Below are 15,043 nucleotides of genomic sequence, written 5' to 3'. Positions count from 1 at the left end.
TTTAAGTTAGTCTTTATACCCTACAGCGAACCAAACAAAAGTTCATAGAACATTCCCCGAACCTATACGTGCTGCTTGGGTTTGCATACATGCATAACATTCGCGTTCGATTCTGATCGGTTGGAGGAAAGAGATACAGCACTGCAATGCCTGACGGACAGTGCTATATCGTTTCAAATAGAAAATTTTTTTTAAAACTTGCTCTGCAGTCCAGGGAAATAGCTTCGCGCAGAATTCAGCCGTACCTAAAAGGTTAGGGGTTCTAAAACGTTCGAAACTCTAAAATATGTTCTTCGACGTTCTTACTTTGTTTGAATATAATCAAACCAAGAGAGCGAACATTTCTCGAACATTTACATGCTGCTTAGAAATGCACGTTTTGTTCGAATGAAAATACAACCACTCATTTGTAAAAATTTGCACCCACTTAAATAATATTTGCAACGTTTACGTAACCACAAGTTGCCAGTTTTGTTACTGAAAACCATACGCGATGAGAGTCGGCGCAGGGCAAAAGAGTCGCGCACGCGTAATGGTTTACAGGGTGCTTCACAATTCCCTGCCAATGTCGTCGCCACTTCGAACCCGCTTCTCAGTCGCGGGTCGATGTCGTCAGGCGCCACATTATGCGCGAAGACAGCTGTTGATTATCAACACCTTGTAGCGCTCGAATCACAGCTTGTGTCAACGTCAGACGCAAATCTCCTTCTTTAGACACTCGTTCGGAACAGTTTACGACGGCTAACTGGAAGGAGCGTGTCAGAGGTGTTTCCTGTGAAAGAAACCAGTTCTCGATTCGAGCTTTAAATGGAATGAAACTGAGACCTTCGGGCCGAGGCACACACTGGTTACTATCCAATAAGAAGTTCGCAAGTCGGTTATACTTTCATTCGTTCTTGTTTCGCATTCAATAAGGAACGGACGATATAACTAAACTTGTGTATTGACTGATGTCTCTTAGGCTTTTCATTTTCCGATTAACTTGATGGTTTTGACATAAATGATGATAATGCAGAAATTGTGTTCTTCTGTTCATGTTTAATCATTAAATTGGTGATTTTGTAGTGTAGCAACTTTTAAGTTCAGTAAGATGAACCATAAATAAAAAAAAAACACTCCTTACATTATCATCAGGGTTAAGTCTAAACCTCGAGTTAACCAGGTGAAAAATTACACCTCACTGAGAGAAAACAACCCGCGTCTTTGTGCGGTAGTTAAATCGAAAATATCCCTTCCGGCCGACTCAGCGGATAGCGTTGTATGTGTGTGTGTGTGTGTGCACGTGCGCATGTGTTGCGCGATATAAATATTCTGCCGCTTGTTCGTCTCGATCCTTCACGTCGGTCGCGTTGTACTTTCGTAGAGCTTGTGAAGCCGACCGAGTCGAGCCGAGCGACGACGACTAGCGAATCTCTCACACTGATCACGAACTTCTAGCTTCACGGTGTGTGAACCGATATAATATAAACCTGATTCACAGTGTGTCGTAACCGGACTCGGGACCTCTCGGGTCGAGTTAATAATCCCTCGGCGAGGTCCGCTCACCAGTCGGGGGGGCGCTGGAATTCCAGCGGGAATGGAAATGCTATTATTGCCGGGGATTTCGTAAGGTGACGTTCGGAAAGCGCAGTAGAAGCGTAGTAGATAGTTACCAGTTTGGATAATTTGAACAACGAGCGAGTGGGAAGAGTCGCATAAGCGCCGGCGGCACACGCAAGGAGTGGCATTTGCCAGCTAGAGGAACGAAGAGACAAGTAAGAAATAATCACCAGTTTACGAGCGTAACAATAATTCAATGTGATAATACATATAAATCGATAAACGCTCCCAGTACACTTGATCGAGACAATCGGAAAAATCGTATTTAAAATTATATGTATTTGAAATGTTCTTTATCATCGGTCAACGCAATAGTTTTCATTTGCAGCCCAGTAAACAAGAAACACTAAATTAATCTTTGGAAACCTTGATTTTATATGGATTTTATAAACACTTTGACATAATATTTTATAAATGTTTTTCAACTGGTTACTTGATAACATTATATTTTTTAATATTAAAATTATAGTGCAGAAACATTATTTTTAACGTTTCGGTCAAATATTGTTAACAGTAACGTTGTATACAATATTAAGAACTACATAGTTGTAAAACGTTGCATGTTATAAAATATCGTTGCGATAGTTGTTGTTTTAACAATTTCTTGCTTACTGGAAAAATGATACCGGGCTTATATCAGGCTTATGATATCAGCTGAGCCAACAGTATCATACATCACATTCGCCGGTCTCGTTGTTGGTGCCAGATCTTGAGAATTTATATCTGAATGATGAATCCTTTCTTTTTACTACTGGATAATTTACTCTTAAGGCTCCGGAGTAGTCCTCGTAATGACGTTTGTGATTGATTCGGCAAACTTGTAAAATCGGACGAACACTTCACTGTTACTCGAACAATTGATAAACAATCGCAAAATTAATTCGACATGGAACCTTTCTTCCCGTGATTTTGTCAATGTTAATTTCACTACTTATGACTAAATGTCATTATTTTGTGAATATATTTTTTTATTTGAAAGTATCACGCGAAAAACCTTGGCACCTATCTCCTCGCTTCTGACGTCATTAAACAAGGATAGCGACTATTCCGGAGCCTTAAACTCAATATTATTTAGTAAGGATTATACTATTGTTGTCGAGAGGGTTCTCCATGTTTGAATTTAATGGATCGTATTATAATGTAAACTTCTCCCTATCCTTGCGTCTGACATTTATGTACTCGTATATCAATTCAGACAAACATTGTCGTCTGTATTGTTATATCAGCTGAGCCAACAGTATCATACATCACATTCGCCGGTCTCGTTGTTGGTGCCAGATCTTGAGAATTTATATCTGTATGATGAATCCTTTCTTTTTACTATTGGATAATTTACTCTTAAGGCTCCGGAGTAGTCCTCGTAATGACGTTTGTGATTGATTCGGCAAACTTGTAAAATCGGACGAACACTTCACTGTTACTCGAACAATTGATAAACAATCGCAAAATTAATTCGACATGGAACCTTTCTTCCCGTGATTTTGTCAATGTTAATTTCACTACTTATGACTAAATGTCATTATTTTGTGAATATATCTTTTTATTTGAAAGTATCACGCGAAAAACCTTGGCACCTATCTCCTCGCTTCTGACGTCATTAAACAAGGATAGCGACTATTCCGGAGCCTTAAACTCAATATTATTTAGTAAGGATTATACTATTGTTGTCGAGAGGGTTCTCCATGTTTGAATTTAATGGATCGTATTATAATGTAAACTTCTCCCTATCCTTGCGTCTGACATTTATGTACTCGTATATCAATTCAGACAAACATTGTCGTCTGTATTGTTATATCAGCTGAGCCAACAGTATCATACATCACATTCGCCGGTCTCGTTGTTGGTGCCAGATCTTGAGAATTTATATCTGTATGATGAATCCTTTCTTTTTACTATTGGATAATTTACTCTTAAGGCTCCGGAGTAGTCCTCGTAATGACGTTTGTGATTGATTCGGCAAACTTGTAAAATCGGACGAACACTTCACTGTTACTCGAACAATTGATAAACAATCGCAAAATTAATTCGACATGGAACCTTTCTTCCCGTGATTTTGTCAATGTTAATTTCACTACTTATGACTAAATGTCATTATTTTGTGAATATATTTTTTTATTTGAAAGTATCACGCGAAAAACCTTGGCACCTATCTCCTCGCTTCTGACGTCATTAAACAAGGATAGCGACTATTCCGGAGCCTTAAACTCAATATTATTTAGTAAGGATTATACTATTGTTGTCGAGAGGGTTCTCCATGTTTGAATTTAATGGATCGTATTATAATGTAAACTTCTCCCTATCCTTGCGTCTGACATTTATGTACTCGTATATCAATTCAGACAAACATTGTCGTCTGTATTGTTATATCAGCTGAGCCAACAGTATCATACATCACATTCGCCGGTCTCGTTGTTGGTGCCAGATCTTGAGAATTTATATCTGTATGATGAATCCTTTCTTTTTACTATTGGATAATTTACTCTTAAGGCTCCGGAGTAGTCCTCGTAATGACGTTTGTGATTGATTCGGCAAACTTGTAAAATCGGACGAACACTTCACTGTTACTCGAACAATTGATAAACAATCGCAAAATTAATTCGACATGGAACCTTTCTTCCCGTGATTTTGTCAATGTTAATTTCACTACTTATGACTAAATGTCATTATTTTGTGAATATATCTTTTTATTTGAAAGTATCACGCGAAAAACCTTGGCACCTATCTCCTCGCTTCTGACGTCATTAAACAAGGATAGCGACTATTCCGGAGCCTTAAACTCAATATTATTTAGTAAGGATTATACTATTGTTGTCGAGAGGGTTCTCCATGTTTGAATTTAATGGATCGTATTATAATGTAAACTTCTCCCTATCCTTGCGTCTGACATTTATGTACTCGTATATCAATTCAGACAAACATTGTCGTCTGTATTGTTATATCAGCTGAGCCAACAGTATCATACATCACATTCGCCGGTCTCGTTGTTGGTGCCAGATCTTGAGAATTTATATCTGTATGATGAATCCTTTCTTTTTACTATTGGATAATTTACTCTTAAGGCTCCGGAGTAGTCCTCGTAATGACGTTTGTGATTGATTCGGCAAACTTGTAAAATCGGACGAACACTTCACTGTTACTCGAACAATTGATAAACAATCGCAAAATTAATTCGACATGGAACCTTTCTTCCCGTGATTTTGTCAATGTTAATTTCACTACTTATGACTAAATGTCATTATTTTGTGAATATATTTTTTTATTTGAAAGTATCACGCGAAAAACCTTGGCACCTATCTCCTCGCTTCTGACGTCATTAAACAAGGATAGCGACTATTCCGGAGCCTTAAACTCAATATTATTTAGTAAGGATTATACTATTGTTGTCGAGAGGGTTCTCCATGTTTGAATTTAATGGATCGTATTATAATGTAAACTTCTCCCTATCCTTGCGTCTGACATTTATGTACTCGTATATCAATTCAGACAAACATTGTCGTCTGTATTGTTATATCAGCTGAGCCAACAGTATCATACATCACATTCGCCGGTCTCGTTGTTGGTGCCAGATCTTGAGAATTTATATCTGTATGATGAATCCTTTCTTTTTACTATTGGATAATTTACTCTTAAGGCTCCGGAGTAGTCCTCGTAATGACGTTTGTGATTGATTCGGCAAACTTGTAAAATCGGACGAACACTTCACTGTTACTCGAACAATTGATAAACAATCGCAAAATTAATTCGACATGGAACCTTTCTTCCCGTGATTTTGTCAATGTTAATTTCACTACTTATGACTAAATGTCATTATTTTGTGAATATATCTTTTTATTTGAAAGTATCACGCGAAAAACCTTGGCACCTATCTCCTCGCTTCTGACGTCATTAAACAAGGATAGCGACTATTCCGGAGCCTTAAACTCAATATTATTTAGTAAGGATTATACTATTGTTGTCGAGAGGGTTCTCCATGTTTGAATTTAATGGATCGTATTATAATGTAAACTTCTCCCTATCCTTGCGTCTGACATTTATGTACTCGTATATCAATTCAGACAAACATTGTCGTCTGTATTGTTATATCAGCTGAGCCAACAGTATCATACATCACATTCGCCGGTCTCGTTGTTGGTGCCAGATCTTGAGAATTTATATCTGTATGATGAATCCTTTCTTTTTACTATTGGATAATTTACTCTTAAGGCTCCGGAGTAGTCCTCGTAATGACGTTTGTGATTGATTCGGCAAACTTGTAAAATCGGACGAACACTTCACTGTTACTCGAACAATTGATAAACAATCGCAAAATTAATTCGACATGGAACCTTTCTTCCCGTGATTTTGTCAATGTTAATTTCACTACTTATGACTAAATGTCATTATTTTGTGAATATATCTTTTTATTTGAAAGTATCACGCGAAAAACCTTGGCACCTATCTCCTCGCTTCTGACGTCATTAAACAAGGATAGCGACTATTCCGGAGCCTTAAACTCAATATTATTTAATCTTTTAAAGGGAACAGATATTTTAACAAAGAACCGACTGTTCATTTTGCATTTTTCGTGAGCACCTGCTTCTTTGTAGCTTTAGTTTGATATTGGCTGAAATTGGCACACTGCAGTTGTAAAGCGTCCGATTGAATTGCAACCTTTGTCCATCGTCTCATTATAGTTTTTGCCGATATGTTATTGTTCGATTAATTCTTTTGATTGTAATTTTTTACGCTGAACGGTGAGAACTGAGAAGACATTACGTTAATCGATTTATACATATTATCACATTAACCCTTTGACTGTTATGGGCGCATATATGCGTCCAGCGAAAACCATCGGTGTGGGGCCTATGGGCGCATATATGCGTCCAGCGCAAGCCATCGATGTAGACATCGATGGACGCAAATGCGCGCTCGGCGAAGACTTTGGCTGTTTACTGCTGTCTCATGTCTTTCGTTTATATATAGAGTATTTATGTTACTTACTTATTATTTGTTCAATTTTTCAATTTCCAATATCCAAACACATACATTATAACTATCAAATTATGGCGTTTTAAAACTTTACTATTGGTGAATAAACAACATATATTGAAAATAAAAAATGATTGGATTCATTTTGCAGTGGACAAAGTAATAGCAATTGGATTGTGTACTATATTATAATGTGTTAATACGCTGCCGATAAGATCCGTATTGCGCGCAAAAGTATTCAGTCCCCAGCGATCGCTACTGCCGGCCGCTTACGCGAAGCGCTTCAACTTAGAGCAGATAGCAGTCAAAGGGTTAAATTGTTATTGCGTCTGTGAATCAGCGATTCATACTCGGTTCTTGCCTTTTGTCCCTCTGTTTGTATAATATAAGAACCTTTTAAACTTATCGTTCCTTTGCGGTATATGCACCTTCCAACGCGCTCGATTATGCGTTAGATCGCGACCCGTCACATCTTTTTGAGAAAATATCGCGTAAATACGCGCGAACTGCCGGCATGGCAGCAACGATCTCTTCTATTTCTGTCGTTTCTTGTTTGCAGACTTGATTGCAAGGTGCCCGATTAGATATGGACGCACTTTCAATTATCGGTCTGTTAGTTCTAGCCTATTATTTCGTCTACGTTGTTTGCGCTTTCGTCCTGGACTGCAACGTAGAGCTCGCCTTGAAGGAAAAGTTCGGCAGACCCGTCTGTGAGTATCGCTCGGCTATTTTTAAACCGGCCACAGCCGGCGAGGAGGGAGAAATTCTTTCTACGCCGCGCATGCGTTTAAATGACGATTTGAACCGTTCTGACATTGCTTTCGTGTTGTTGCTACAGCTGATTTGAAGGGCAAGAAAGTATGGATCACCGGCGCGTCCAGCGGTATCGGCGAGGAGTTGGCGTACGTGTTGGCCGAAGTGGGATGTAAATTGATCCTGTCCGCCCGCAGAATCGCCGAATTGGAGCGCGTGAAGAAGAAGTGCTTGCAGAGTAAGATGAGACAACATAAGAATTAGCGGAATGACAAAACAGACGACTTGTGTTCTTCGTGTTCGATCGTTGAACGCAAGATATCAACGTCGAAAAGAAGTCGAAAAAGATGTACAAACGTCGTATTTTATTTTTCTCTGCTTTTTTCCTAGTTACTGAGCGTGTATATAGTCAGCGGCGGAATGCGCGCGACATTTTCCTCCCGATAAACTTCAGAACGTGTAGCTCAGTAGCCGGAGTGGAGAAAGTTTACATCTATGTTATAATTTCGTAAATGTAAATACAGTTATATATTAGGTTGGTGCATATGAAATGTCGGATTCTTAAGTGATTGTATAAAACTGTATATCTTTCTTCAAAAGCTGTTTATTCAATCAAAGTATGCTCCATTCGCTTCAATACACTTCTCCCAACGAGATTTTAAAGCGTAGATGCCTGTCTTAAAAAAATTTTGGTCTTTAGAATTAATAAACTCTGATATCGAGTTTTTTAGACTGTCTTCATTTTCATGGTGTTTGCCTCTTAAAAACAGCTCTAAATGCTTGAAAAAATGAAAATCGGTCGGCGAGAGATCCGGTGAATATGGTGGATGCTGCAAAACTTCATATTCCAGTTCGTTCAGTTTCGCAATTGTTTTGTGCGATGTGTGCGGCCGAGCGTTGTCATGGAGCAGTAGCGGGCCATGCCGATTCACAAGCGATGGGAGTACAATTTGGTGTCTCAATATCGTTGTATGGTCAACTTTCATCCTGATAGCAAGTTCCCTCGTGGATACGGCTGGATCCGCTTCCACTAGAGCCTTCAGGTCATCATTATTCACAGACGTTTTGGGTCTTCCGCGCGGCTCATTTTGCAGTGAAAAATCGCCAGTCCGAAATTTTTCGAACCAACGCTGCACTTTCCGATTGTTAACCGTATTCTCCCCAAACGCTTGGTTTATGTTGCGTGCAGCTTTTGCAGCACTATTACCAAGTTTGTACTCATATAAGAAAATGACGCGAATGTCGGCAGAATTCATATCGGTAATAAACTCAAAAGAAATAAAAAAGGGAAGACCTTCGAGAAAACCTATTTTGTTGAAATGAGTCTCTGGCAATGGACAATACGAGTATGAATGAGGTTATGCCAAATACAAAAGTATAACGAAAACAGGGAGGAAAACGTCCGCATGTAAAGAGAATGCGACATTTCATACGCACCAACCTAATACTTTTGTATAACATTTGCATTATCGAATGCGAAATAACTGTAACTGATAGGGATATCATAATTATAATCTTTTCATCGAGAAGTATTTCTCTACAAAGTGAAAACCGCTGGCAGAATGTAATCACGCATGCATGATAACGGGTGGCAAAATGTCAAGGCAAAAGATAATCTTTTTCCACTTCTACTCCGCTTACTGGACATGTTTGGAAGTTTGAAGAGGAAAGTACCGCGTGCATATATACATATATACATAAAATTTACGTAAATCATACTTAAGTATGATAATGTAATCTTTTTTTATATAAGATGTTCCAAATCGACATGAACAAACTTAGTGAGGGCGTAGAACGAATTGAGATGAATAAAGAAGTCCTGTATCCCTATTTTGCAAACACTACACAAAATTTCGAGTTATTAATTATTGAATATCGCCATGCATGGAAGCTTTTTTAATTAATAACTAAGAAATTTGCGTATTTTGCACACACATACACACACATACACACAAGGTGTCCAAAACTTTTATCCAATCGCTCATATGAAAGAACGGGTTAAACTGAGCAGAAAAGTCCTATACCATTTTGCAAATAACACGCAAATTTCTTGGTTATTAATTAGAAAGGCTACCATGCGTGGCGATATTCAATAATTAATAATTCAAAATTTTGCGTGGTATTTGCAAAATAGAAATACAGGACTTCTTTATTCATCTCAATTCTACGCCTTCACTAAGTTTATCCATCTTGATCTGGAACATCCTATATAAAAAAAGATTACATTATCATATGTTCAAGGTTTACGTAAATTTATGTACATTATAGACTTTACGTGGTTATTTATGGAATTTCTTGGTTATTAATTAGAAAGGCTACCATGCGTGGCGTAAATTTACGTAAATACTTACGTAAATTTATGTACATTATGGACATTATGTACATAAAAAGGAAATTTTCAAATATGGTCTAAGCGAGTCTTTGATATCTCTTAACATTAATTGTTCTGCGATAAGCAGGCGTTGAAGTGGGAAAAATGCGTCGCGAAACTCATCAAGAATTCAACAAGCCTATTCATATCCTCATTATTTTGTTTCCCATCTATTTTTAAACGCGAACATTCATTATTTTCAGTAAACAAAAACCTAAGCGACGACGACGTGGAAGTGTATCCTCTGGATATGCTTAATTTTAACCTGCACAAGGAGGCATTTCAACACGTAATCGACAAATTCGGCCAGGTACTTCTGTGTTCTCCTCGAGTGGACTTTTTAAATTAAAGAATTAATCACCGCGATTCCTGATCATAAAATAACTCTTGCGATAAAGACTAATGATTATTGTTGGACTTTAGAGCGTGATCTTATTCTGCACATTGAACTCGTGCTTTCAGTTGGATATCCTGGTCAATAATGCCGGTCGCAGCCAAAGAGCGAAATGGGAGAATATCGAGGTCAACGTCGATAGAGACATGTTCGAGCTGGACGTTTTCTCTGTACTGTCGTTGAGCAGGATGGCGGTCAAACACTTTTTACAAATGGGCCAGGGTCATCTCGTCGTCACCTCGAGCATCGCAGGGATCCTACCGATACCGTTGTCAGCGTCTTATTGCGGCGCCAAGCACGCGTTACACGTAAATATTTTTTAATATATGTTACGCTTCGCAATCGCGCGACAAACACGACGAATAATTTCTCGTTATTGTTCATACGTATCTTTGTAAATCACCGTACAAGGCAATCAAGGATACCAAACTTTCTGCGAGAAATATGAGAAAGTACAATCTCCCCTCACGATTATTATAATAATATTATTATAATTAACAATAATTATTGTCCGTATATTAATGTTGATTCAGTTACTCTCAATTGCGCTATGTCGCTCGGAGTGTAAGCCTGAAAACCGACTCTCGCTAAGTTTTTCTTATCTTGGTAAACGATAGGATGCCTGAGAATTATTTATTCAGATGGCTTGATACATACAAGATGTTCCATTTTAGCGAAAACAATAGGATATCTTGAAATTGAAACAATTGACAAAGATATGGTTCAGATAAAAGTCGTAAAGTCTGAAGGGGGAGATAAGTTGGTAACTTTAACTCCGTTATATAATCAATAATTCGAGATTACTTCAAGGTCAACTTTCTCTTTTTTTTTCTTTTAATGGAATATATAGCTTTTTCATATAAATCGATTTCCCTATTTATTCTGTTTATAAAAGTAAGATCATCAAAAAACGAATACTTTTCGATGATCTTTTACTTTTTATTTCGATATTTTTCAGTACAAGATAAAAAATGTTTCATCAAGTATTCATACGATGACATCCTTAAATCATTGACTGGACAACGAAGTTAAGATCACCAACTTATGTTTCCCTCCAAGCCCTACAACTTTTGTTTGTTTCGTCTTCAAGATATTCCACTGTTTCCATTAAAATGAGACACATTGTATTTACCAAACTGTTAGACAGACGAGTTACTTAAGCAATAGACATTTATCTTGATTTGTTATTATCTTATTTTTTTTCCCTTTAACTCATTTGCATCATGAATCTACTTAAGTTTCTGTGTTCAGACATCAGCGGCGTTCAACTGACGGTTGGTCCGTATCACCGCGCTCATTAACAACTTTTAACTTTAATTGGTTAATCTTAAATGAGTTAACTTTTAACGTATAAACTAGTTAATTTAAAATGCATTAACTTTAATTTATTTAACTTTTTCCAGATAATATTACGGATGCAAATGGGTTAAACATTACGTAAACTTACTTCATGCCAATTATTCGCAGGGTTACTTTAACTCATTGCTGATGGAGCATAGCGATAAAAACATCAACATCACGATAGTCTGTCCGGGTCCAGTGCAGACCAATTTCCTAGCCGAATGTTTCACGGACACGCCCGGCGAAGTATGCACCGTGATTAATAATACTTAATTAAACTTATAATTATAATATAATTATAAGTTGTAATTATAATTCAAATTAGTGGTCGATCGGATAGCGAATGATGGAATTTTCAGAAATACGGCATAAAAACGGTAGTAGACAACAGCAAGGTGAGCGTGGAGCGTTGCGCCGAACTGATGGGCATTGCAATCGCGAATAAGCTGAATGAAGTGTGGATCGCCAAAACACCCGCGATGCGACTCATATACGCACAGTACTGCTTCCCGAACGTTTTCCCATGGTACGTCTTTCATACGTGACATTTCGCCAATTCAGGGTTGAGTAAGAACTCTCTATTCAGTTGAAGGTTGAGTTAAAAAGTTAACAACTTTTAACTTTACTTGGTTAATCTTAAATGAGTTAACTTTTAACGTATAAACTAGTTAATTTAAAATGCGTTAACTTTAATTTATTAACTTTTTCCAAATAAATTAAATAATTCATCAATATTAAAATCATACTGCGGGCCGTTTCCTTGCAATATAAAATAATAATAATAATTAAAAACGATGCCAGCAGAATTTTTTTTGTTTCTTTGAACGCTAGTGGTTTTTTCTTGTATGGAATTCTGAACACAAAACACTCGGCACTTTCTTACAACAGACTACCTTCTCTTTATTTAGCAAATTTAATTATCTACGAATTAATAGATTAATAATGCAAAGAAGCACATATATACGTGCATGGTTTTGCATAATTAATCTTTAATAAATTAATTCGATATTAGTTTAACATTTATTTTTTAAAGTAAATATTATTCTACTCAATCCTAGCCGTATTTCGTATCGCCGTATTACCACCTTGCTAATCAGATTTTGCGTTTTCCTCATATAGGTTGTTGAGAAGCTTAGGTCCGAAGTACCTGATGAAGGTACGAGACGCTAAGAACGCAAGTACTGGCGCCACCATCGAAAAAGACAGCAAGGAGAAATGATTGTATTGTAGTCGCGTTTTTTCTATCACGTATAATTGAATCGTTCGATGATGTACGTTACACGTCATATATGTCTCAACATTTATTTATTGTTATTGTAACGGAATAATTTATTGAGTAAATCCTCCTTAGACCGATATTCGCCGGGGGTTTTCCTCTGTGATCTTCAGCTTTACGCTTTATATGCGAGGTTGGAGACCACGCAGATGAATCTAGTTACAATGCTAAGATGTATACGAGCTCCTCGGTGACCAAACCGATCGATTTCATTCCTGGTAGCTTTCTTAATTTCAGGAACAGAGCACACACTATCAGCTCTCAGTTCCTCGAAATTAACAAAACGTTACACCTGAGTGATTTAAATTTAGAAATTTAAATTTAATTTATAAATTTAAGAGTTTTTAATTTGAAACTGTGAACTTGATCAGCTTCCCAAGAGGCTCACAGATGACGCCTAATGTACAAGGATATTTTTTCATACATACATATGTTACATACATAAAGCAAGACGAATAAAATAAAGTACTGAGACATTCGTTTGAGGTTTTACTCAATCTTACTCTGGGCCCAGAGAAAGATGGTGTATTTCCATCAGTTGCACTGTACACAATATTCACTTAGCTGAATTAATTACACTGGATCTACTCACTCCGAATCCATGAGTTTCGTCACCTGCTCCCTCGCCTTCTTACCTCTGAGAACAGCCTCTTTGAAAAGCGAGCAATAGAGCTCGATGGCGCACAGGGAGTCGTCATTTCCGGGTATTGGGTATGATATAAGATTCGGGTTGCAATTCGTGTCGACCACACCCACGCTGGGTATGCCCATCTTCGCGGAGTGCATCACCGCCAGGTGTTCGGACGTGGAGGTGTCGAAGGTATTGAGAAAGATACAGAGATCAGGTAACCTGGTCATAGTTTTGAACTGCTTCGTGGAATTCGTGAATATGCCCATCCTCCAGTATCTGGTATGCGAGAACTCATTGCATTCCTTGGCTGTCTTGTCCACCAGATAGGTGATCTGAGGATTCCTTGAGATGAACAGGATGATGCCGCCTCTGAATGCGACGTGAGCGATGAAGTTCAGTGCTTGTCGCAGCAGCTCGGCGGTCTGGTCCAGGTCGATGATCAGGTGTCCCATTCTGGAGCCGAATATGAATGTCTCCATGTTCTTGTGCATCGAGGTATCCTTATGGCCGTAGTGTACCCTTGCATTGTACAGATCCTTCACAGTGAACAGAGTGTGCACTTGGAAGAAGTCCGGATGTGCCAATGGGTCCAGTGTAGCCTCTGAGCTTTCTGGAATGTTGAACAAAGTAGATGATGACCAGGTGACATCAGAGATCTGTTTTCTGTTCCTGAACTAGGTTGTATTTTTTACCGTTGGATTGAGACAAGTATATAACTTAGCATTGAAGAGAAAAAGAACAAAGTTCTAGTGCAACTGTAGTTCAGGAACAGAAAACAAACTTTAAATTACAAGGGTTGCCTTCTAGCAAAAGGTACACAAATTGGCACAAGTCTAGTTATACAAAGTCATTTGCTTTTATTCCGCACTTGGAAAAGAAAAGGATGATATAACTAGACTTATGTGCTTCCTTGATGGAAAGCAACGACAACCCTTACGTACCAACTTCCTCCACATTTGATTGTGACTGAGTCGTTAGCAGCTGACATTGGCGAGGGTATATATTAGGACGTACAGGTCGGAAGCACTCCTTCAAAACTGTAAGCAGTAAAACGCACGATATACACTTTGGATATAATGCGTGATATATGCTGGAAAATTCAACGATTGAAGGAAAATGAAACAATTACAGTTCGACGAGAGGACCCGCCTGGCAAATATTGACATCCTGCTCTGTACGCTTGCGTTTTACTCCAATGAAACTCCCGGTGAAATCTGGAAGATAAATAAACTCAACAGCGGCTCGACTAGGTTAGGTTGCGGCAGTACGCGATCTGTCCTCTTTAGCTGAACTTTCTGCACCGGTGCAAGAGGCCTGGTGGAAAAAATATCTCCGCTTTTTCATATCGTTTCTTCAAGTTTTCTTCATGAAAATTTTAAAATTTTCTCACAATGTTTTACACTTTTTATACAAATTGGAACGTTCGTCAGAAGAATTCGGACGAAACACTGAAATATTCTGTGTATTTCCGAATATTTCTTCCGAACTTCCAGCTCAAAATTCCCGATTAAGTCACAAGGCAGAATTAAGAATTACTCACGAGTTTCGATGATCAAATCCGTGGAATTTCGAAAGAAACCGATTCGATGGAATAAGTATCCCCCGATATTCCGCAGGATGGAATCGACCGACGAATCAAACCTCGCGCCGCCGCGCGCCTAGGGGAATTCGCCCGTCACATTGCCGGCCCTGGCCGATTTCGAGGCACTC

At 38.3% G+C, this 15,043-nt stretch overlaps 2 protein-coding genes across 6 annotated transcripts; one reads left to right on the top strand and one right to left on the bottom strand.

Annotated features, from left to right (window-relative positions):
* The first annotated feature begins 578 nt into the window (after nucleotides 1-578).
* On the top strand, nucleotides 579-12,784 carry LOC106742823 (dehydrogenase/reductase SDR family member 7). Of its 5 annotated transcripts, XM_014616113.1 has the most exons (9): nucleotides 579-847; nucleotides 1,481-1,754; nucleotides 7,127-7,277; nucleotides 7,406-7,558; nucleotides 9,895-10,001; nucleotides 10,154-10,393; nucleotides 11,553-11,672; nucleotides 11,786-11,952; nucleotides 12,546-12,784. In XM_014616113.1, exons 3-9 carry the CDS (start codon nucleotides 7,154-7,156, stop codon nucleotides 12,643-12,645), a joined length of 1,011 nt encoding a protein of 336 aa, XP_014471599.1. In that variant the 5' UTR covers nucleotides 579-847; nucleotides 1,481-1,754; nucleotides 7,127-7,153; the 3' UTR covers nucleotides 12,646-12,784. The 5 variants fall into 5 exon arrangements, with proteins under 5 accessions (XP_014471599.1, XP_014471602.1, XP_014471601.1 ...); XM_014616116.1 differs by lacking the exon at nucleotides 1,481-1,754; XM_014616115.1 differs by lacking the exons at nucleotides 579-847; nucleotides 1,481-1,754 and adding an exon at nucleotides 906-1,444.
* On the bottom strand, nucleotides 12,662-14,965 carry LOC106742824 (28S ribosomal protein S2, mitochondrial). The gene is made up of 4 exons (XM_014616118.1): nucleotides 14,874-14,965; nucleotides 14,463-14,547; nucleotides 14,275-14,370; nucleotides 12,662-13,943 (listed from the first exon to the last, which is right to left on the bottom strand). Exons 2-4 carry the CDS (start codon nucleotides 14,497-14,499, stop codon nucleotides 13,291-13,293), a joined length of 786 nt encoding a protein of 261 aa, XP_014471604.1. The 5' UTR covers nucleotides 14,500-14,547; nucleotides 14,874-14,965; the 3' UTR covers nucleotides 12,662-13,290.
* Between the last annotated feature and the right edge of the window lie 78 nt (nucleotides 14,966-15,043).

The sequence above is a fragment of the Dinoponera quadriceps genome, unplaced genomic scaffold (assembly GCF_001313825.1).
Source record: "Dinoponera quadriceps isolate SergipeBrazil2010 unplaced genomic scaffold, ASM131382v1 scaffold781, whole genome shotgun sequence".
Taxonomy (NCBI): Eukaryota; Metazoa; Arthropoda; class Insecta; order Hymenoptera; family Formicidae; genus Dinoponera; species Dinoponera quadriceps.
This window is presented reverse-complemented; position numbering and strand designations above follow the sequence as displayed.